A 22,570-nucleotide genomic window follows, 5' to 3' on the forward strand; every position below is an offset into this window, starting at 1 on the left:
GCTAGAGTCTTTTCCCTGAGTGTAAATAGAAAAGATCACTGTTCTCTCTTGTTCATCTCTTCTCCCACCTCCTCAGTATGGCTCCCTGTTTTCTCCATCTCTTTATTTATCTAGCAGTCTGCCTATGGAGACATTTTAAAGCATCGTTACTGTGCTTTTGAAGTTAAGACCACCTCAATTTAGCTAAATTCAAAGGAGCTGTTGAGCCTTTGCAGAAAAGGCAGTCCCAGTATGCTTAGAGATGTACCCACCCCAAAATTCTAGATGTTTGATGAATAAATTTATGCTCATTATAAATTGTTTAAATTGTAACCTATGTATAAGCAAATGAAGCAACATGCTGGTATGGATTGCTTTCTAAATAGGATGAGAAGCAGTTTAATAGGGTCTGGAACATAGCTCTTGTTTGAAAGATGCTTCGTTTGTGTTGATATATTGGCCTGTGAAGAACAGATATGCGAATAAAGCAATAGTGATTCATATGTCTTTGACCACCATGTCACGTGTAAACCTCACGTGAGCGGCTTACACAGGACTGTTGACCCCAGGAAACGCGCACATCCTACTGCATTACGCCTGAAAGCTGTATCTGAACTGAATCATAAGTTCCTTATTCATACGTGTGTGTCAGGAGGCCATGTCCATCAAAATGCTGGAAGAGCGTTATTTCTATTACTCTGAGGTTTGGTTAAGCTCTTAGGATTGGCTGGGTGCTTCTTGCAGGTGTTGAGGGTTTAATTTAATCTTGAGATATGGTTTGCACAAATTTTAGGCTTGTTATAAATGGTTTACTCTTCTCTAAGTATGTTTACATTTAGCCTACATTTATAATTAATCAGCGGCAGTTTTTTTGCTGTCTTGCTACAGTCTTTATCCCCTTGTCCAATGCATAATTGAATATTTGAAGAGGTAAATACCAGTCACCTCAATCTTTTGTTGCAAAAGGCAATTGTAGTGTGATGTATGAAAAACAAAATGGTACAATTTCAGCCAATTGTTTATGACAAAAAGGCTAATTGTTAAACTTTTAAGGAGTATGCAATCATGGTCTGAGTACTGGTTTAGAGTGTTTAACTAATGTGAGAGCTGGTGTAAAGTGCTCACACTGCTGATCTGAGTGCAGGTAGAGAGGTTTTCCTCTGGTCTGAGAGCTCTGAGAGCTGGTTTACACAGAGCCATCGTTGTGGGGATTTGTATTTGATGATAAGCCCTGCAGGTACATGCTGATTTACTGCTCAGGCCTTTATTACAGCAGTGCCCTGTGGCTTTGGAATTTATTGAGGGACCTGAGACTAAGCGTTAAAGCCCTGCTAACATTTCCGCAGGCAGATTTTTGAAGCACATTTCACATGTGACGTATCGGAACACACTCGGATAGAGGGCAAACACACTCACACAGAAACAGAAACACAACCACCACCACCCTGCCACCCCCACCACAATCACATGCGCACATTTTTAGGCTTCTTGGTGTTTTGAGTTAGAAGGTGTGTAGAGCACATACTGAAGCCTCATTCTAATGCATGAAGCTCCCATCAACCATTTCTACCACTTTCTATTACATGTGACAGGAAACTGACCTCTGCATGCTCAAAGGGCTTAAAAACACCTCCATCACTACTGGGAAAGAAGGATGAAAATAGCGAAGCTTAGTAACCATGTCTGCCCTCCTCCTTGCTTGTTCCCTTTTTGCAACTGTTTATTTTACCTGACTGTCTTTATGGTGCACTGGGCTATACTAACACTCAAAAACTCAAATGCATGACTCACACCCAAAGACGTGCAGGGCAGCTCACATACGTGATTGGTCAACTCTGGGCTTCTTAAAACAAGACCATCTGATACAGCATTTTCTCACACATGCATGCCATTTACAACATCCCGATCCATAGAATATCATTTTATTGATTAGATTCCCTATGGCACAGTACATCTAGTATGTAATCATGTATCAATACAAAAGCGTTTTCCTTTGCACAGAAACAACGTGTCTGACTCCGCACTCAAATCAGACAGAAAACACACACACATACTCATTTGTCTGTTTATCTTCCCGTCACCAGTCAGAAAAGAGGATGAACTGTAGTGAAAAAGTGTCCACATGTCACCAAACTGCCTGTTCCCAGAAGGTCCAGCTTTTCGAACCTGCAGATGGGTCCCGGTGTGTCTCATTCTCTCTTTTGTTCTCGATAGAAAAATATTTCAGAATTCCAATTTTTTTCCATTTTATTGCAGAACTCTTCCTATTGGTGAATAAGTTCGGAAAGAGTCGTTCTGTCACTCTGTGATATTCTTGTTTGACCAATAGCCTTTTTTTGCGTACGTGTGTCCTTGTAATTAAAGCCAGGCAGTGTTCGATGTAATTCCCACCACCGGGGAAGCTCAAGGTCCCTTGGCCCATGACCGCGTCCTGCAAGGGTACAAATCCAAGAATCGCTCTCAGTGTGTTCAAAGATCTGCGTTAAATAGCAGTCCATCGCTTCAAGAGATATATATATCTCCGTAAGGGGTCAGAGGTCAAGATAAAGTGTCACTTCCCCAGTCCTGAGCGGTCCAGTGTCATCTTCCACGTTCTTCTCTGTGAGATCTCAACCCTTCTGTCATATCTCCGTTGTACACCGCCCCTCACCTTCACCTCCTTTCAACCCGCGTGGATCCTTCTTCTCACAGAGTAGTGTAGATGTAAACAAACACAATGACGAAGAGGTTCAAGAAGGTGCCAATGATCCCCAGCAGGGCCAAGATGGACTCCTCTCGCTCCTCTTTACCCTCTTGCGCCCGAACCTCCTCTATACTGACGGTGGTCGTCCCCATTCTGACCCCCCCACCTCTGTCTCTGGGGTGCTTATCTGTGGAGAAACAGGAGAGCAGAATGAGATAAACAATCGACAAGACGTGGAAGCTTTTTTTTTTTTTTTTTTTTTTTGGTGGCCACAAGAAGTGCTCATCCAGAGGCCAGAATGAGCGGCACGGAGGGTGAGATTTCCCTCTCTGCTGATTGCCCAGCTGCGAGTGTGGCGTAATGAACACAAAAGAGGATGTCTCCCCCCACCTCTGTGATGGATTTCCCCCTCAGAAAATGATATTTCCCTGCGGAGCTGCTACAACAGGGCGACTCTCGGCAGCTGAGATGATTTACTGTACGTTTAAACCTTCTCACTTGCTGTTTGCTTCCTCTACGCACACTAAACGATTTCTCTTTTCTCATCCCGTCATGGTTTATGGTGTCACATTCATTGGAGCAGACGTAGAAGCGTATACATCCAGGTTCCTACAGATAGGTACCAGAACATGAACCTCGATAAAGCAGCCTGGGGCCAAACGTACAGCTCCGCGAAGTGGACAAGCAAGCAGGTACACAGACTGACTGACACAAATGGAAAGCAAGATGGAAAACACAAAGTATAGCTAGAAAACAAGAAGTCTTACCCTACGGCGTGGGAGATCTGGGGGAAGATCCAGCATGCTGTGGGCTCATCACAGGAGAGGCATATCTGGGCTGGCGACAACATGAGGGCCAGCTGGCCAAATGTCCAACGTCCCCAATACCGTAAAGGAGGAGAAAAGAGAAATTGAGAGGTGGACAGAGAGAAAGAGGCATAAAGAGTAGGTCTACAACAGCATCTCCTTGAGCCGTGTGCGTTACGCAGACAACAATCTCAGTCCCTAACGTCCCTCCCCTTCGCTCACGCTCTCTCTCTCTCCCTCTCCCTCTGGCTTTCTCTCGCTCTTTCTGTGTCAGTATTCCAGCCTCCTTATGTATCACCAGCCCTTCCTTTTGTTCCACGCTCATTCAGATATTCTTTTATGCTTCTCGCCGTTGTTTTTTTTTTTTATTCTTTGCTTGAACGACTTACACCTTTCATTCAAGAGATGCTTGAATCTGCTTCCTCCATCCTCCTTTCTTGTTCTCTCTCTCAAAAAAAAAAAAATCACTCTTCGACTCGGTCTCCCCTCCTTTCTCTCCCCACCCTCTTGCTGTCACACACTCTCATTCTCTGCTCTGTCACTCTTGTCTTTCTGACCCTTTTAGCATCTGAAAGCGGGGCGTCTCAGCGTTTGTAACAAATACCGACCCCCACCTTCTCTCCTTCGCCTCCTCCGCGATTTCTTTCCTTTCTTGTTTTGCGCTCCTCTTTTTCAGTGGGTGTAGAAGTGCTACAGATGCGCGCAAACTCCTCCGATGCTCGGCAGATCGGTGACCTGAGGCTGCGAGCTCCCCACCCTGCCGTTCTCTGTCCGTAGCCGATGGCAGCCGTGTGGTTATAGGTCCCGTCTCGGAGCCTGAAAGCGGCGTGCATTGCATAACCAAGCAGAGCGACTGGTAACCGCGGAAACAGAGCGAGCGAGCGAGATCGGGAGGGTGGGCGGCGAGGAGGCTCACACGTCAAATGTCTTTATTGCCAAGAACAATGTAGAGCTACTCTGAGATGAGGAGAAGGATCCTAATGGAGAAGGAGGTGTGGGATGGTGGCCCGAATTTATATTTGGGATTTGATAATCACGTTTGTACACAAAACCATCACGAAGTCTCCTTTTTTCCTAATTTTTGATGATCTCAGGCTATTTTTCAGGCTTTTTTAATTATCCAGTTTTTGTCCTTTTCAGAAAGTATACTCTCAGGAAAAAACACTAAGATCGTGAAAACCTATTGCATACAGGTATTTTATTGTGTTTCTATTTTTTTTGACAGTGATAGCAGAATATAGGCAGAAACAGATGGGAGATTAGGGATTCATTGATAGGAAATGTTGTGAGCTGGATATGAATAGGTTTTTTTTTGGTTTTTTAAAGAGGGAGCAGCATTTTCTTCAAACTGTTTTTACATGCTAAAATCCTTGAAATAAAAAAAAAAACACTAATTTAATTGCGTACATTTTTAAGTTTTGAAAAAAGTTAATTATCACATATTACACAGTCCATTTATATATAAATAACTTGAAGAACTAGCAGCTTTTTCCCCACTTGTTGTTAAGACAAGGTAAAATTAAAAACTACTTCCACAGTGTGATATATTTCATTTAGTTGTACATTTACGTTATACCAAAAGTTTCCAAGGATTTGTAAATTCACAGAAATGATGAATCGTCCCTGGTCATTGTCGCATTTCTAATGTTTTTTCACAGTGCAAATGTTCTTTGTTTGCATTCTCTATGTAATTTATTCTTTGTTTGAAATAATTAAGCTTGGCCATGGTTATTGTTTTTAAAATATGACCTTTATTGGCGAAAACATGCATATTGTTTAATAGTTCATGCAGCATTATGTTTTAAGGATTTTTACATATTTCTAGTGTAAAACATGTCAAAATAACTAAATATTAAGTCATTATCTGCCAGTAGCCATGTGGCTATTGTGCTACAGGTGTCCCAAGTTCAAATGCCAAATGGAGGACCTTTGCCGATCATGCCCACTATTTCCCTTCCACTTTGCTTCCTGTCATGTCTGATCTCTCCTATCAAAAAATAAATGTAAAAAAAGATGCAAGAACATCTTTTTTTTTTTTAGTTTAGGAAAAGTATGAAAATGTAAAACAAACTTTGTCCCTGAAATTTTAATCATAAGCCCTTCATTGTTAATAAATGTCTTTTTAAGTGGCCTTTAATGCTGACAGCTTTGGAGCTGAAGTGTGAAAACATGGCATCTTGTTTTCTTGTAATCCTCGTCTACAGCATTTACTCAACTCAAACGCAAGCTACCATGACCACCGTGTGTCCGCACACTGACTCACACCTGACCCTTGAGGAGTATGATTCTTGTTTCCTTACTCACCATCAGTGGAAATAAAATACAACACAACCTTCCCTTCTCCTCGTGTACTTCTGACCATTGTTTTCCCTATGCATTTTGCAGTTCTCCATCCTGCTTTTTGCTTTTATCTTATTTCTTGTCCATTGGTGTGTGTTAATAAAATATCAAGCTCATTGTCCATATTAACATTTGATGGGATCAGAATAGAGGATCTGTATACACTCCTTCCTTGCCACGTCCAGTCCAATAAAATCATATATCAGTGTTATGTGGTACATAAATAAGTTGGTTTACCTCTAGAAGCCCTCGAACCTCAGCAAAGCCAGATAAATTATTTACTGTTTCAATCTGAAATAATCCTGACCTCTGGGCAGGCGCACAATTACAGGAGGTCAATAAAAGGCTTTACCTTTAGGCATAAGAAGCAAAACTGAGCGGCCTGAGAATGTTGACTGTAGAATCATAAAACAGCATGTGGAAACCAGTTTACTTCTGTAATGTTATTTTTGTGGGGGAAGATGATATTCAAAAATGGTTGAAAAAATGATTTAACTTTATTTTTGTCATTGGAAATGAATTGAATCTTAAATAGTGGGTGCCACAAATAAAACAGGAGCCAAGTGGCTGAAAGGGAAGAGTTGTAGAACAACCTGTGAATTTTATCTTATTTATTTTTATTTTAGAAAGTTGACTTTTTTTAATGTGTGTTCTTGGGTCATAAATGATTAATAATCTCTGCTGTAGAACTTCATTGTTAGTGTTTTATCCTGATGCTACTAGATGTGCTGTATATGTTATTGACAGATTTTTGGATACATGGTTCCATAACAAAAATGAAGGATTATGAACTTTATTTCCTTCAATCATCTTCATCATAATTATCTGAGAACATGTCTCATGTCAGGAAACCACCCCCCTTCTCTCTCTCTCTCTCTCTCTCTCTCTCTCTCTCTCTCTCTCTCTCTCTCTGATAATTAGTATCGGCACATTTCAGGCACCATAATGTGCAGAAATTATTGCACAGGCCAATTAAATGAAATTATCATGTGGGTGAATTCCCTCGGTCCCGGGTTCCCAGTGCCGTGCCAGAACATTTAAAACGGATCAGACTCAACCCGGCGGGTTAGAAGCCATGAAGAAAGAGGCAGGATTTTTTTTTTTTTTTTTTTTTTTTCTCCCCTCTCTTTTCATCTGCTCTAAGTGGAGTTCCTTGTCAATGAGCCGTTGTTTATATTCATTTATTTGTTTGTAATTTTCTCTCTCTGGAGCTGTGGATCATATAATCATCAAGCTGACAGCCGGTGGTGGGCGATTATGGAGCGATCTCATTACTGTATGTGCGTGTGACCATAATATTACAAAGTTCTGCTGACTCGAAGATCTGCTTGTGTTCTAATATTGATCTTCTATTAGTATCCAATTCAAAAAGTCAGAGTGCTACTTTTAATCTTAATTGAACATAACTGTGTGTGTGTGTGTGTGTGTGTGTGTATGGATATATATATATATATATATATATATATATATATATATATATATATATATATATATATATATATATATATATATATATATATATATATATCTGACAGTAACATTCCTTATTCACTTTTATTATATAAAATAGAATGTATTAATTACAACTATATAATAATAAATATATATAGTGAACCTACATTTTCAGTTGCCATTAATCTTGTAGAATGTGAATATTGTAGAGTGTATGTGTAGCTTTTAAAACAGCAGTTGGTGTAACACAGACCTTGAGCAAGGTTCTGCTGAGACTCTCAGAAATGGACATCAGTGAATTGGGTCAGCGCTGACAAGCTTTTCAAACCTGCCGCAACATCCTGCAGGATGCGTTCATACTCCCCTCGATCAAACGCCAAAAACGGAGAGAGTGAGTGATGGCTCGGAAACCTTTTAATGGATGTGTGTGCACTCATGCGATGCACATTCCTGCCTCTTCCCATTTTTTTCCTCTCTAAATCTCCACCTGGATCATTATAGAGGACAAACTCTGAACAACGAACGCAATTCATATCTGACAGTCAAAACCTGCGAGACTCATTAATTATTGTTCTCTTGCTGAGTTTTTTTTGTTGTGAGTGTGCGGTTTCTTTCTCTCATTAAGATGTTTGTAGTAAAGGTTTGCAATACGACTCAGCCTGTTTTCTCTCAGCTGTGATGTATTAATATATCTCATTCTGCTCATTTGAACAGGTGCCCTTTTGTAAAGTCATATTCTCCTCTCACCAAAGCTCTTTGACAGCGTGTGTGTGCCCACACAAAATGCCAAATGTCAGTCAGAGGGCTTGTCAAAATTAATTACGCCCTCCTGCGTGGAGAGAGAGATAGATACCCCCTTTTTTACCTGGATGGGTGCACGGGAGCTAAATTGGATAAAGGAATGAGAGTGGAGGAGTGTGTGGAAGGATGGGAGGACAGGAATGGTACGGTCATTAAAATGAAGCAGTCACAGAAAGTGACTGGACCACAAGATTATTTTAGCTTCGTTAGCCTTCAGTCGACTTTGGTTTGGTATAGATAGTTGTGCTGGTAATGTGAGTGCAATTTCTAGCCTTTGGCTTTACATCAGAAGTGCACATTTAGTGGTTTGTTTGTTTGTTTGTTTTCTCAGAACTATAACTGTATTTTTGTCAAACAAATGCAGCCTTGGTAAGGATAAGAAACTTCTAAAAAAAAAAAAAAAAAAAAACTTTACACCCCCAAAAATAATTCAAATAATGCTTTTCAACAGGTTCAACAGTCAGGTTAAGCTTTTTTTTCTTTCCCACCACTTTTTCTGGGATATTTATAACAGTTGGGTCAGCTCGCTGTCCAAAATCCTGCCCTCATGAGTAGACAGACGCAATGTCATTAGAGCCTTTGAGAAACTGAGTCCCCTTCAGATGAGAGAAATGCTCTGAATGATTTAGTGGCTTTAAATGATGCAGAAAGGGAAGAATGCGCTTTGTTATCCTTCCGTTAGCTGAAGGTTTTATAGCAGCTTCGCAGAGGAGGAAAATTACAGCCCTGTGGTCGTCGCCATTAGCTCAATCAAACATCCTTGTGCATAAACAGCCTCTGCTGGCAAAGGCTTTCCTCAGATACAAGACTATTTTCCTGAAAATTACAGCTTTTGTGCTGCGCCGACATTGCATAAACTTGACTCGTACATAAACGCCTGGAAGGGTGCCACTTTCTCATGAGGGTGTGGATGTTAATGCCCAGGCACCGAAGTGTCTGCTGGCTGACTCCATGCGTTTAAGTAACTTTGCGAGCGGCCACTGTTCATTGTAATCTCTGGGGTCAGTTGGATTGAATCCAAAAAAGAGTGGCATTTTGTTTCTAGGCTCATTCTATCAATGCTTTTGGTTTTGGTGTTGTATTGGAACAAGCAGTGACTTGTTGTACCCAATCTTAAATAGTAGGCCTATCCATTTAGTAATTATGTACATTACCCAGTGCTTCCCACACATAGACTTTACCTGGGCGGACAAGATAATGAAACCATTTGTGATCAACAAGTAGAAAATCTCCCTCTCCCTACGCATTTGTACTGCTCGTTCTGACGTGTTTCACATACTTTGATTTATTTGTGATGAGCTGCCACAACTATTTTCCAGGGCAGGTACATACTGACAAACCTAGCAAAAATTTTGAAAAAAAAGCTATGGTTTAGTTGGAAGATGCTGCCAGTGCTGTTCCAGGTGCAGTTTAGCTTCTCTCATACAGTGCTCTGAATGAGACAAAACGATATAGCCAAAATGACCAAATATAGTCACTTTTTAGTGTAGGATATATTGATTTTTATCAGAAGATGATGCAATTATAAATTGAGATTTAAGCGAGTGATTCCTGGTTAACATGTAGTATTATTGGGTCGCATGCGCTATTTATACTTGTTTTATGTATAACAACAGAAATTGGGCATCGAGTTGTATTACAGTATGCGACAGCTCATAGAGTAGAACAGATCTGAAGTGCCCAAACTCTTCTGAACGCAATGACGTCATAAATATGCAAATTAGCATTTGACTTCACCTGCCACCACAAGTATCACAAAATCCCGTGGGAAGCACTGCATTCAAAATTAATTTTAAATTATACTTCAGCAAAGATGCATTTATTTGATACATTTTGTGCTAAAGAAACATTTATTATCAATTTTGACCATTTTCTGTAAACCTTAATGCAATTAATACACCTTGATATATATTTTTTTGTTAAATAGAAATCTTTTGTCACATGCGTTCTGTCAAATTTGATCAATTTAATCATTTTGGATTAAAAGTATTAATTTCTTTAAAAAAAAAAATCTTATTGTTCTCAACCTTTCATTACATTATATATCCGTACTTTATATTGACTTTTTTTTTATAGTATCTGTCAGTGATGGATATTTAATTGTTCATACTCATTCTGCCTATTTTTGCATTTATATGACTTATCAACTAACTTTGACTGTAAGTTAATCTTTAAAAACACTTATAATGTAATACTACTAAATGTGATCTTCAGCAAATAATGAATATATAATGAATGCAAATTTCAATGTGTAATGATTAAATTCACTTATAGCATTAAAAACAATTGATTTTAGTTTTTGATTCTTTATTTTTATTTCTTTGGACTTGGTATATAGAACTTTTAATTTTGACCCCTTACGCATTATTAAACATAAAAATAATTATCGGTTTATTTGTTTGTAACTGAATTGTAGTATTGTGCCATCTCATTTTAAATGGGTGTTGCATTGGAGTCATGGGCGTATGAATATGACCTGCATAAAAGCATATGAATAAACCCTCTATCATCCTTTGACTCACTGCTCTCTTATATTTTTCTTGTTTGGCACATAGATCAGGCGATGTTCTCTTCGGTGTGTTGAGTCAGTGGTCCGGTTGTGCCATCAGTCCGAGTCCTTCGTCTCAGTGTTGTCTGTGCTAGAGAGATGCAGAAGTGTGAAAGGGAGATGCAGCAGCGCTCGTCTTGTTTTATTCCTCGTTCTCTTGCATTATTGATGGAGCGCTTCTCTGAGCTCTTGCTGCATGTTGTGTCTTTCTTTCCAGCTGGCCCTCATGTGAAGGATTCTCTCGCTCGCTCGCTCGCTCACTCGCACACTCCAGACAGGCGGAGGACTCTTGTGCCCTGAATGATTTGGGAAGCATGATTTTTGTGTCAGTCATTAGACTCGAGGCCCAGTTCCGCTCTGCAAAGCGGCATTTAAAATCAGACTCCTGTCAGCCTGATTTACTTCAACAAAAGTGTGCTAGTGTTACTTCAAACACACCGAAATAAATGCGCGCGCACACACACACATTTTTTTTTACTCTCCCTCTCTTCATCTGTGTGTCATAAACGGTTATGCATTTCTGCATGTTGTAAATAACCAGATTAAATTTTAACCAACCCACGAGGCAAAAAGCAAGTGTGCATTGCTGTGCTGCTGCTGGTGTATCTTGTCCCGCCTGTCCTCGAGATCTTTGTTGTCATGGTGACAAAGAGTTTCTACCACATGTTCAGAGAACTGTCACACACTGCACACCCCTAAGGTTTATTCTGAGTACTACATGTTTCTCGTGTGAATGGGGCATGTGAAACTACTAAATATTAAACAGTACAGCTTTCAACATTGATAATATAAAATGTTTCTTGTGCAGCAAATCATATTAATATGATTTCTGAAGGATCATATGATACTGAAGACTGAAGTAATGACTGCTGAAAATTTTACAATAATTATGAAATTAATTAAAATAGAACTATTTTATGGTAATATTTTACAATTATACTATTTTTGATCAAATAAATGCTGCCTTGGTGAGCACAGGAAACTTACCTTAATTTTTTTAATTGCTTTAAAGTAGCTTATAGCTGTGATGAACTGATAAACAAATACCCAAATTAATAATACAAACTTCAAATATGGCAATAGCTGTACAGCTGTAGCAATGCAGTATTATATCATTATTCAGCTCTAGCCAGTTTAACGTTGGTTCAGTTCAGTTCAATAACTGAAGTTCATTTATTATTAAACAAGATCAATTCAGCAGTAAGTAGCTCAACTGAATGCAGGGGAGTTGCGCAGCTCTACTGGAGACTATAGTGTCATTATTTAGCTCAATTCAGTTCAATTCAAGTTTTGTTATCATCCAAGAGCATCAGTGCCATGAAATGAATAATATTACTGAAAGCATCTGTTAGACCTCAGCTAAGCAAGCCAGAGGCAACTGTGACAAGTAACCCAAACTCCATGCAGTTACAGTAATAGAGGGAAGAAAAACATGAGGGAAATCTTGATTGAGAATCTCTGTCTAGTACTTTAAACTCCTACTTTAAAAGATAAAAATGACATCCTATATTCCATGATATGCCTGTTTGAAATGGCTAAAGAGTTTTTGTGTGCTTTTGTCTTAAATTCTTTCGTGTGTTTTCTCAATAAGGTTGTGACCTGTGCAAGCTAATTAGAGGAGAGTGTTTTTTGAAGATGAGGGAAAACGGCAGTTTTTAAGATGTCTCTTGAGAGTGTGCATAAGGCTCTTTCTTTCATACAGAGTGCGAAGCTTGTGTTTGAGGATATATTGTTCCTTTTTAGACAGTGAGCCGATGGGGGGAGAGGTCAGCCTTAAAGGTCTTCTGGTACAAATGAAGAATCGTTTAAAGCAGTGGAGCTGTGGATCAGGCTCAGCTTGAGTCCAGATGACCTGTGACCCACAGAGTCTTTTCCTGGGGAAGAGGGAATGGATGGATGATTGTGTCCTTAGAGCTGCTGTGAGGAGTTTGACATGAGACTGTAGTAGTATCAGTAGTCTTGTAATCTCTCCTCTTATTATTTTTTCTGCTTTTTTTTCCTTTCCCCTCCTATCTGGTCTTCTCTTATGCTTTTTGCTCTGTTAAAGAAATAGTTCACTCAAAAATGAACATTACTCCATAATTTACCCCAAAGCGCCCTAAGTAATGGTGGCTGATATTTCGAAGCTTTAAAAGATGCATATATCCATCATAAAATTAACCCATATGCCTCCAGGGGGTAAACCCCATCGATCTGCTTCAGAAGAATTGTGTTAACCCCCCCATGGGTTAGTTTTATGATGGATAGATGCGCTTTTTGGAGCTTCAAAATATCAACCACTATCCACCACCATAAGCTTAGAAGAGCCAGATTTTATTTTTTTTATTTTTTTAAACAACTCCAACTAGGGGGTGAGTAAATTATGGGATCATTTTTGTGTGAACTATTCCTTTAAGTTATCTCCTCTTATCTAAATGCCCCCTTATGTTTTCCTATTACCTCTGCGTCTTCATTCTTTTTAGTTTTTTTCTACTTTCTCCTGTTATCTCTTCTTTTCTATTTTGTTTTCTTGCCATACCTGTCTTTTTTTCTTCTTGTGTTCTCCTCTGATCTTACGTCTTGTCTAATCTTTTCTTGTCTCCTCCCTACTCCTTATTTCAGGTCTTCTCCTATTCCTCCTTTGCTCTAGTCTCCTTATTTCCTTCTCCCCTCCGTTCTGTTCGCCTCTTCTTCTTACTGGTCACCTTTCCACTTGTCCTTCCATATCTTCTCTGCTCCTTGTCTGGTGTCGTCTGCTGTCTCTTTTTGCCCCTCCTCTTTTCTAGTCCCTTCTCCTCTCCTCTCCTCTCTCCGGTTTTCTCCTCCTGTCCTGCCGTGTCCTCCCTCCTCTTCCTCCATCTCTGCTCTGCATACGGCGACGGAGGGCAGGGGAGCTGACGCATGTGTCCTCTCCACTCTCACTAACATTGTTTATCATCCACCCAATCCAGCATGGAGCTGCATGTCTGATGAGGGAGAGAGAGGGCCAGAGAGGAGGATTGGTGTGCAGTAAATCAGTTAGTCTGTAAATGAGATGAGAGTGAAGGAGAAACAGTCTGAACTGAGGAGGGCATGAGGAGAATCTGGAACGTAGACTGACATTGAGATGATACAACACGCACACTAAACGCTTTCTGATCTATGGTCTCCTCGAAGTGGGCGCACACTCAAATGAAACCCTTTGATGGAGCTCTTTCAGTCGTTTGAATTTCCTCTTTCTTCTTAAAAGCACACACACAAGTCACACAAACATGCACACAGTATTGCTGCTCCTTACATTCACTGCACACTGATAATATGAGCCTGATTATAGCGTTTTGCTTGAAGACCCTCAGTAATCGCTCTCTGTCTCGTTCCTTCTCATCCTTTATTCTCTCACTGTCCTCGTTCTGGCTTTAAGACTCCGCTGTGCCACAAAAGGATTATCGTGCCTTCTCCAAACAGGAAATTCATACACAAAGAGCCCTCATGTCTCAAACCTCTGGCATCTCAACATACTCAGGAGATTGATTGAGGGTTTTTTTTTGATCATGTTGTTTTTCCCCATACCTTCCCCATAAGCTATTATGTTGTTTAATAGGGACTGTTCACAGAAAACTGAAAATTGTCATTATTGATGCACCCTCAGTTTATTACAAACCTGTAAGACTAGCTTTCATCTGTGCAAAATAAAAGATATTTTATCAAAAAAGTCAGTGGTAACCAAAAGTTTTTTGGCCTCCAGCTTTCTTAAAAGCAGCATCTTTTCTGTTTTGTTGTATAGGTTTCAAATGATGTAATGGTTAGTATATGTTAAGAGTATTATAAGATTTTTGCACAAACTGTCCTTTTAAATAGGCATGACACAAGTTTCCTTGTTTGTCCATTCATAAGATGGTCATAAGGTGATTTTCCATATGATAGAACGGCTTGTATATCCTGTTCAGGTATTCAAACTGCTTAAATGTTTGAAATCAATGATGTTCCTAAAAACTTCTATATTAAAAACATTAATAACCTTGAGAGACTGAAAGTGTGTGTGTATGTGTGGATTGTCCTTTGCGTCCTTCTGTCATTTAAGAGATGTAATCGACTTTCTTTTATAAGCGTCCTGTCTCTGTACGTAATGTCTCTCTCTCTCTCTCTCTCTCTCTCTCTCTCTCTCTCTCTCTCTCTCTCTCTCTCTCTCTCTCTCTCTCTCTCTCTCTCTCTCTCTCTCTCTCTCTCTCTCCATCTCTACCTGCACCAGTCTGGTTCTCTTCTCTCTCTCTCTCTCTCTCTCTCTCTGTCTCCTGCAGTTTTGGACATGAAGAGCGCACAGCTCCTGTCAGACTTCCGTTGGCATGTTACTGGCCAAAATGAAGACCTGTGTGGACACCTACACCAACCGCCTGAGGTGAGCTCCTGAGAGAGAGAGAGAGAGAGAGAGAGAGAGAGAGACAGAGAGAGAGACAGAGAGAGAGACAGAGAGAGAGACAGAGAGAGAGACAGAGAGACAGAGACAGAGACAGAGAGAGAGAGAGAGAGAGAGAGAGAGAGAGAGAGAGAGAGAGAGACATTCAGTCCACCTGTCTGTCGCACTAATAATAAACAGAGGACAGACAGAGTGAATGCTGATGGATGGATGGATGCCCACCCTGTGACGCTCACTTTCTCTGACCTCCATGGAGAAACCTGACTTATACCCACAAGATGTAACCTGATGCTATAGCCACAAGTCAAAAGCAGAGTTTCACCAGAGTAGTAACACAGTGATAAATGACTACTAGATCGGTCAGTGCTCCTCAGTTGCCCCCGAAAAGCCTCTAATCTCCGTTGGCCTTCAAACTGTCCTGAGCTTTTGTAGTCCATGATTTAGCTTTGTTTTTGTGTGTGTGTGTGTGTTTGTGTGTGTGTGTGTGTTGCCAGAAATTTCGCTGTACCCACCACAGTAAATAAATCATGGATTTATTTTTGGAAGATTTTTAGCAACATAATATATCAGAAATATCATTTTCTCTTCTTTCTTCCCTTTCTTCCTTCTTTTTTATTTACAAATTTACTTTTAAATTTTTTATTGTTATTTTCATTTACATTTGTTTTAAAAATCAAAAAATATGTATTTGTGTAAATGTTAGTTAATAGTACATATTTATAAAAATTAAGTGCTGTCTATGATTAATTGAGATTAATAGTATACAAAATACATATTTTTTTTACATAATGTGTACTTTTTATATTTATTATGCATAAATATACTAGTGTATATTTTGAAAAATGAATATGTATTTACATGTAATTATATTCATATCATTTAGATATAAATATTTAATATAGAAACACCATTTCGAAATATACATATAAATATATGATATTTATACACAGTACAAACACACATTATGTACACCAAATTTTACACAAATTTCACAGCTCTAAAATTGAAACATTAATTTCTTTTTCAAGATTATATAGCATGTTGTATGTTCCGTCAGTGTAAGCCTTTGGATTTTTTCCACCTTTTTTATCATAGGTGAAGATTGTGAGCCTTATTGCTTCAAGCAATAGCACAGGTGGATATGTAGAGTAGTGAGACTGTGATTTGTTATCAGTCGTCTGTGTTTAATAATGGCTCAGTCTTCATGGGTAGTAAGATGTTTATGGCTTTGGCCTGTAAGTCACAAGGTTGGCTCTGTCTGAGTGTCTGAGAACGTATGTTTAATTATTGTCCTATGCGTCACCTACAGGTAAAGGACGTTTTTGACATGCCCCCTTTCTCATTTGCCTGTCTCTTTCATTTTTTTCTCCTCCTGCTTAATGAAAGATGCATGTTGTGAGGACATGTGCTTAGCCACAAGACAGCTGGATGTTGTTTTTAATGGTTTACTTTGGGACAAGTCACAATCTGCTGCTCATTTGATGCATCCAGTGAGTACTAGCATCTCTAAGGGTGAGAGCGTGTGCGTGTTTGCATCAAGGTTGTTTTTTCTGTCATTGTTGTGGTCACTGAAAAATGCAACAGCTCACAAATTCACACGCAGACCCATAATCAGTCTGTTAGTGTCTGTGTATTTAATGCGATTTCTATTGATTCTGTATCAACCTCAGATCCAAGAAAGACAAAAGTAAAGGGGTGATGAAGACTGAAACATCTGATCCTGAGCCAGAAGGCCTCACCCTGCTAGTTCCTGACATCCAGAAGACTGCAGAGATTGTTTACGCTGCCACTACCAACCTACGGCAGGCCAACCATGGTGAGAACATCAATCTTAATCTGCTTTTCCAAAAAAATGCTTTCCATAGGAACTGTTTATTACATAATAAATGGAAAATTATGAAATTAAAATGCTTAACAAACTGTTATTCAGTGAATTTCTAATTTGGACACATTAACTCTCGATTCTTCAGTATTACGTTTTAGAGTAACTTCATAAACCAACTTCACACAAAGCTTCCTTTTTAACATCGATGAGTTTGAAATTGAAATTTAATTTAAGCACCATGTTAGAATATTAAAACAATTTCAACTTTTTCACCACAGGTTATGAATTAAATTTTTTAAATATAAAAAAGAACAGATATTTGCAATTTTAATTACATTTCTAAATATTACTTCTACTCTATTGTTGATTAAATGCATGTTGATGGTTGAGCTTTTTTTAAAATCATGAATCAAGTTAAGAGTGTCCAAACTTTTGTACATTTTAATATATATCATTTTATAATGTTTCTGACGCTTGGATGTTTCTGTGCCATTTGAAGCACATTGCACATCAAATCCTCTTGTACAAAAGCTGCTCATGCTCTGTGTCTCTGTAGGACAAGTAGACTTAAAACAGAGCATAAGCAAAAGCAGGACAGTGCTGGATGTATAGTGGCCAGTCAGAAGAAGGGATGGTGTGTATTTCACAGGCTGAAGACACTCCCCTGCTTGTCTGAGGGCCTCGGGGGACATGAAGTGACTGTTTGCTCTGACAAAATAAGCCAAAGAGAAACGGCTCTTCAGCACCAGAGGCGGCAGGCTCTCTAAAGCCTGATCGTTTTCTCCAAGGATTTTTAAACGGAGAGTCAGCTTTACTGGGCACTTTCGTTTGTCAGGCTAGACTTAATCTATGTCATGCTAATTCTTTAAGATCTTTCTTTTGAACCAGTGGTCATAGCCAGGGTGTATTTTCAATCAGGGATGTTGTGTGATCAACATTCAGTCCGAAAATGAATGTGACCATGGCGTTTCCTAATCTGGAGATTCAAAGCTCTTGAGATAAGTCACATCCTTTTATTAACATTTACTAATATGTCATTCTGAGGTCCTTTAGACCAAAGCTAAGTGAGTGTTTGCTCCTAGGCAGAGACCCTTGTGGTCATGAGGAGGTTTGGAAATAACGGGAATTTCCACTATTACGCCAGAGAACGAGATCAGTACATCCGCATATAATAACCATTACCCTCCCTTGGGTATCTCATGCTCTCATTCTCTGCGTGATGAGTGAATGAAAGGGGCGTTAAACGTTGTGAAGCTGATCGATGCGGCTGTCACTATCCATAAGGAAAATCCATATGATAAGAGCAGTAAGACATTACACTTACCACCCCGTTTAACTGCTTAATTAGTACTCCGTCTTTTCCTAAAAAGTGTCCGAGACAGCGCAGTCAGGGTGTCTGATTGGTCGAAAGTGGCGTTCTGTAGTTCAATATCGATATTGGCATCAATATCGTGCGCTAATGTGACGAGGTGAGAATAAATGGAGCTATCAATGTCGGTGTGATTTTATGTGGCTCGTATCCATAGCGCAACCACTATCAGCCTTGTTAAGCACAAAGGTAATTTCATTGGCTGACATGGAGCATGGGTGTACAGGGATGGACATGTCTGCAACCAGTGCAGAATGGGCGGTAATGCCATAAAGCTCCTAAATATAGGGAGTTTAATTGTGTTGTAGCTCTAACGGCCTCCATCCGCAGGTCTAATGTGTCTCACTGGAGTGGTGACGGTCTGCTGGTGTCGTTGTCATTAGTCTGACGCTCACTCGATAACAATCTGAATTGGAAGAACAGAAATGCAGCGACTCATTTGTGTAACAACACGACTTTTTGCGCTTCGTCTCATTTGTCAAAGTAACAAATTTGCAGTCAGACACATCTCAATGGGAGTCTTTAATTATCAAGTCACAATAATGCGTCATTTGAGCTCTTTCCTAGCTGTATTTATTTCTTTAATTTTTTTTACTGATAGCAAAGCTACTTTTGTGTCTCGTAAGATGGAAGATGTGACCTACTGAAACACACCCTCAGGCTACTGTGAAACACACATGCACACACTCCTGAAGGTTTTTTTTTTTTTTTTTTTTTTTTTTTTTTTAGAGAGGAAAATGGCTGAAAGTTCCAAGAAGGCAGCAGCCAGGCCCAAACCGCTGTCCATCTTGCGCTCAATGGAGGAGAAATATACAGCAGCCATGAAGAAACTACAGTTTGGTGAGTCTTGAACTACATCTCTCTGCTATATTATATAGTTTAATCGTTAAAATGAAAATGTACTCTCAAGTTCAATGAATTTAAACATTTTAATTAATATTTTAAACATATTTCACGGCATTTTGAACATTTTAGGGATGCATATACATTGGTTACTGACCAACATTAGATTTATTTATTTATTGGTGTTGCTCGATATCAAATATATGCAGCTCTACATGCACATTTCATTAGATTGCCTTTGTCTCTCTTAAATTATTCTTTTAAAGTAACAGTAATGATCATTTTAGATGACACTGTTAAAAGTAGTTAATTGCATGGTATTTTTTTATATATCAGCCTTTTGTCGGTTTCTGGCCATACTGTGAAAATCTACTTAATCACTGCCCAGAATTATATAATTTTACTTTAGTATTGGTGCATTCAGTACATTCCATTGGTTTATCTAACCATATATATATATTTGCATTTATATTATTTAAATCATTATTAGCTTTTCATTAATTCATTAACACCCTGGATATTACGAATCTCAGTTTGGGAAACCCTGGCCTAAACCTGTTCTTCTCTTCTATTCTGCTTTTGTGCTGCATGCATAGTTGAATGAATTAATAGTAATTGCTGTTTTTCCATTCAGTTGATTTTATTTTCTTTGAGTGCACCAAAAATTTGAAGGAGCACAATGAAGTGAAATGGGGAAGATTGTGTTATCTTGCTAGAAGAATAGCTTTTCTGGTTGTCATTTCTCATCTGTCTTTGCTGTGATTGATGACAAGAGTTTTGTTCTGCCAAAAATGATTTAGCCTGACCTCAGACGAATGAGGTAATCTCAACTGACGTGACTGTAAACAGGTTTGCACTGGTCCACACAGAACAGATCCTTCAGAATACACAGTACGGCTTTTTCTGGAGGAAATATGATGAAATGTTTATTTTTGAGTGAGTCTGATGTTTATATGTCATTGTGACTGCTAAACACTAACTGTGAATGTGTCTTCTCTTCTACAGACACGTTTGAAATGGTGTGTGAGGATGAGGACTCTAAGCTGGTGTTTAAGGTGAACTACCATTACCTGTCTCAGGTGAAGAACGCCAGCGACGCCAACAGCGCCGCCCGTGCTAGACGATTAGCACAGGAGGCCGTCACACTCTCCACCTCCCTCCCTCTCTCCTCATCCTCCAGCGTGTTCGTCCGCTGTGATGAAGAACGTCTTGACATCATGAAGGTATGATCTGAAACCTCTGACCCCTTCGCTAAAACATTTATAGTTATTAGGGCTTATTGATTATTAGTAGAAGTAGAAGTAATAGTAGAAATTGATTTAAGTGGCATAAGCATCTTAAAGGGTTGCTCCACCCTGAAATGAAAATGATGTCATTAATCAGTCACCCCCATGTCATTCCAAACCTATAAAGATACTTTAAATTAAAACTGGGAGGCTTGTGACTGTCCCATTGACAGAAAATTGCTCTGTCAAAGTCCAAAAAATATAAATATCTACTTTCAGTGGTTCAGCCATAACATTTATCCAAATTGCAGATGGACAAGCACGATTAACTGAATTAAAAAAATGTTTATGACAGTTAAACACAAGTTTAAAAACAAGTTAAATGTATTCATTTATTAAATGTGTTCATTCAGTTTTTATTACAGAATCAAATAATGTAAAATGACTAGTTGAATAAATTCAATGAACAAGCATCTGATGCTTGTTCTGATGCCGGTGGTCAATATGAAAGCAGACTGTGGGTCAACATAGATCTTTCGATCTCTGCTGCATGACAAGACAACAGCAGTGAATCCCCGGAGTCACTTGCTTGTATTGTTGTCTTGTGGTCTCTAACACACAAACACACACGAGTGCACACACTCTTCCTAATGACATTTGAGATGTGCTTTTGACCCGGGCTCCTCTCTGAGTGTGTAAATGTCAGTGTGTCTGGCTTGAGCTTTGTCTCGGGCAGGCCAGACCACAGGCAGAGCCCCAGTCAGACTGGTCACTCGCTGCTCCGTCTGCTTACACTGACCCTTAACAGCGGGCCGGGTCCTTTTATCTTCCTCCGCACTTCATACAATCTTAATGGACATTAATAGTAAACTGAGCTTTCCTGATTTAACCTACACAGAGTGTGTGAGCACAGCTCTGTGTGTGTGTTTAGTGTTGCGTTTGAATGGCCATGTCAAAACAGTCTTAACGCCTGAGTGCAGCTCTGCCGCCTGCAGTGGAGAGAGATTCACTGGATGGTATTACAGTCCTCCAATCTTCCCCTCTCTGACTCCTTCTGTGGGAAATGGGATACCTCTCTTGGACTGTATCAGTAAAACTTACTCTATAGGAATGGTTTAGACACACATTATTATGGTGTTGTTCAAGACAATGATTTCTATTTTAATGTTTGTTGCCTTTGAATGAATTGAGGTTTTATTGGTTTTTGTCTCAGGTGTTGATAACAGGGCCCGCAGACACACCATATGCCAATGGCTGTTTTGAATTTGACGTCTACTTTCCTCAAGATTACCCAAACTCCCCTCCTCTTGTTAATCTGGAGACTACTGGTGACCACAGCGTCCGCTTTAATCCAAACCTCTACAATGATGGCAAGGTTGGTGTCACTTCCTGTTTTCCTTTTTGGGGGAAATATGGGCCAGTTCTGTCTTTTTGGGATGTTTTTCGTTTTTTTCGGCGACCGATGCAAACACTGAAAAACAGACAGTAGAATTGCTTGCTTGATTGATTGATTAATTTGAAGTTTTTATTCAATTCAAAAAGATCATATTTTTACAAATATTTTTATTGTACTTTATTTTAGATACTTTTTGTGTGTGTGTATGTATATATGTATGCGTGTATACCCCTGTAAACATACCCCTTTTTAAATAACACTGAAGATTAGACATTTGAAAAGTTCTGTTTTGAAATGTTTCATCATTTTGTGAAAAGATCTTATTTTAATGAAAAAGATTGTATCATGACATGGAAAAAATATTATATATGAGGCAGCAATGTGTCACCATACATATTGTTGTTTAGTTTAATTGTTCTATGTTTTTTTTTTTGTTTTGTTTTTTTGTTTGTTTCACTATATCGTAATTTGTTCGCACTGTCTCTCACTCATTCTGTCACAACCAGGTGTGTTTAAGTATCCTGAACACCTGGCACGGGCGTCCCGAGGAGAAATGGAACCCTCAGACTTCTAGTTTTCTACAGGTGAGCCAAATCCCATCCGTTTGTAGTTTCTCTTTCTTATATAATCCTCTATCCTTCTCACGCTCATTAGCCAGAAAGGATTTGGCTTCTGATACCAATTGCACAAATGCGGATGGTTCTTTCTGATATATCCAATGTAGTGGAATGCCAGACCTAGTCTCATTTCATCACTTTCAGAGAATATTTAGTCATAGCACCATCACCTGCACATTGACAGTTGAGCATTTGCAATATTCTCGTTCTGGTTTCCCTCCCTCCCTCCATCATACCTCTGTGAATAATAGGCAGGGGAGCTGTTTCCTCCTGTAATATTGATCTGATCAGGCTCTAGCTCTCTCTCCTCAAG

At 39.3% G+C, this 22,570-nt stretch overlaps 1 protein-coding gene across 1 annotated transcript in view; it reads left to right on the forward strand.

Moving 5' to 3' along the window:
- The window catches only part of birc6 (baculoviral IAP repeat containing 6), a 78,120-nt gene that overhangs the window by 50,675 nt on the left and 4,875 nt on the right, over nt 1–22,570 (forward strand). The window contains 7 exon segments of the mRNA XM_043262819.1: nt 14,866–14,874; nt 14,876–14,963; nt 16,652–16,797; nt 18,905–19,015; nt 20,024–20,241; nt 21,458–21,619; nt 22,147–22,224. Of these exon segments, the coding sequence (XP_043118754.1) occupies nt 14,866–14,874; nt 14,876–14,963; nt 16,652–16,797; nt 18,905–19,015; nt 20,024–20,241; nt 21,458–21,619; nt 22,147–22,224 (812 nt within the window).

Source organism: Puntigrus tetrazona, chromosome 17 (assembly GCF_018831695.1).
Source record: "Puntigrus tetrazona isolate hp1 chromosome 17, ASM1883169v1, whole genome shotgun sequence".
NCBI classification, from domain to species: Eukaryota; Metazoa; Chordata; class Actinopteri; order Cypriniformes; family Cyprinidae; genus Puntigrus; species Puntigrus tetrazona.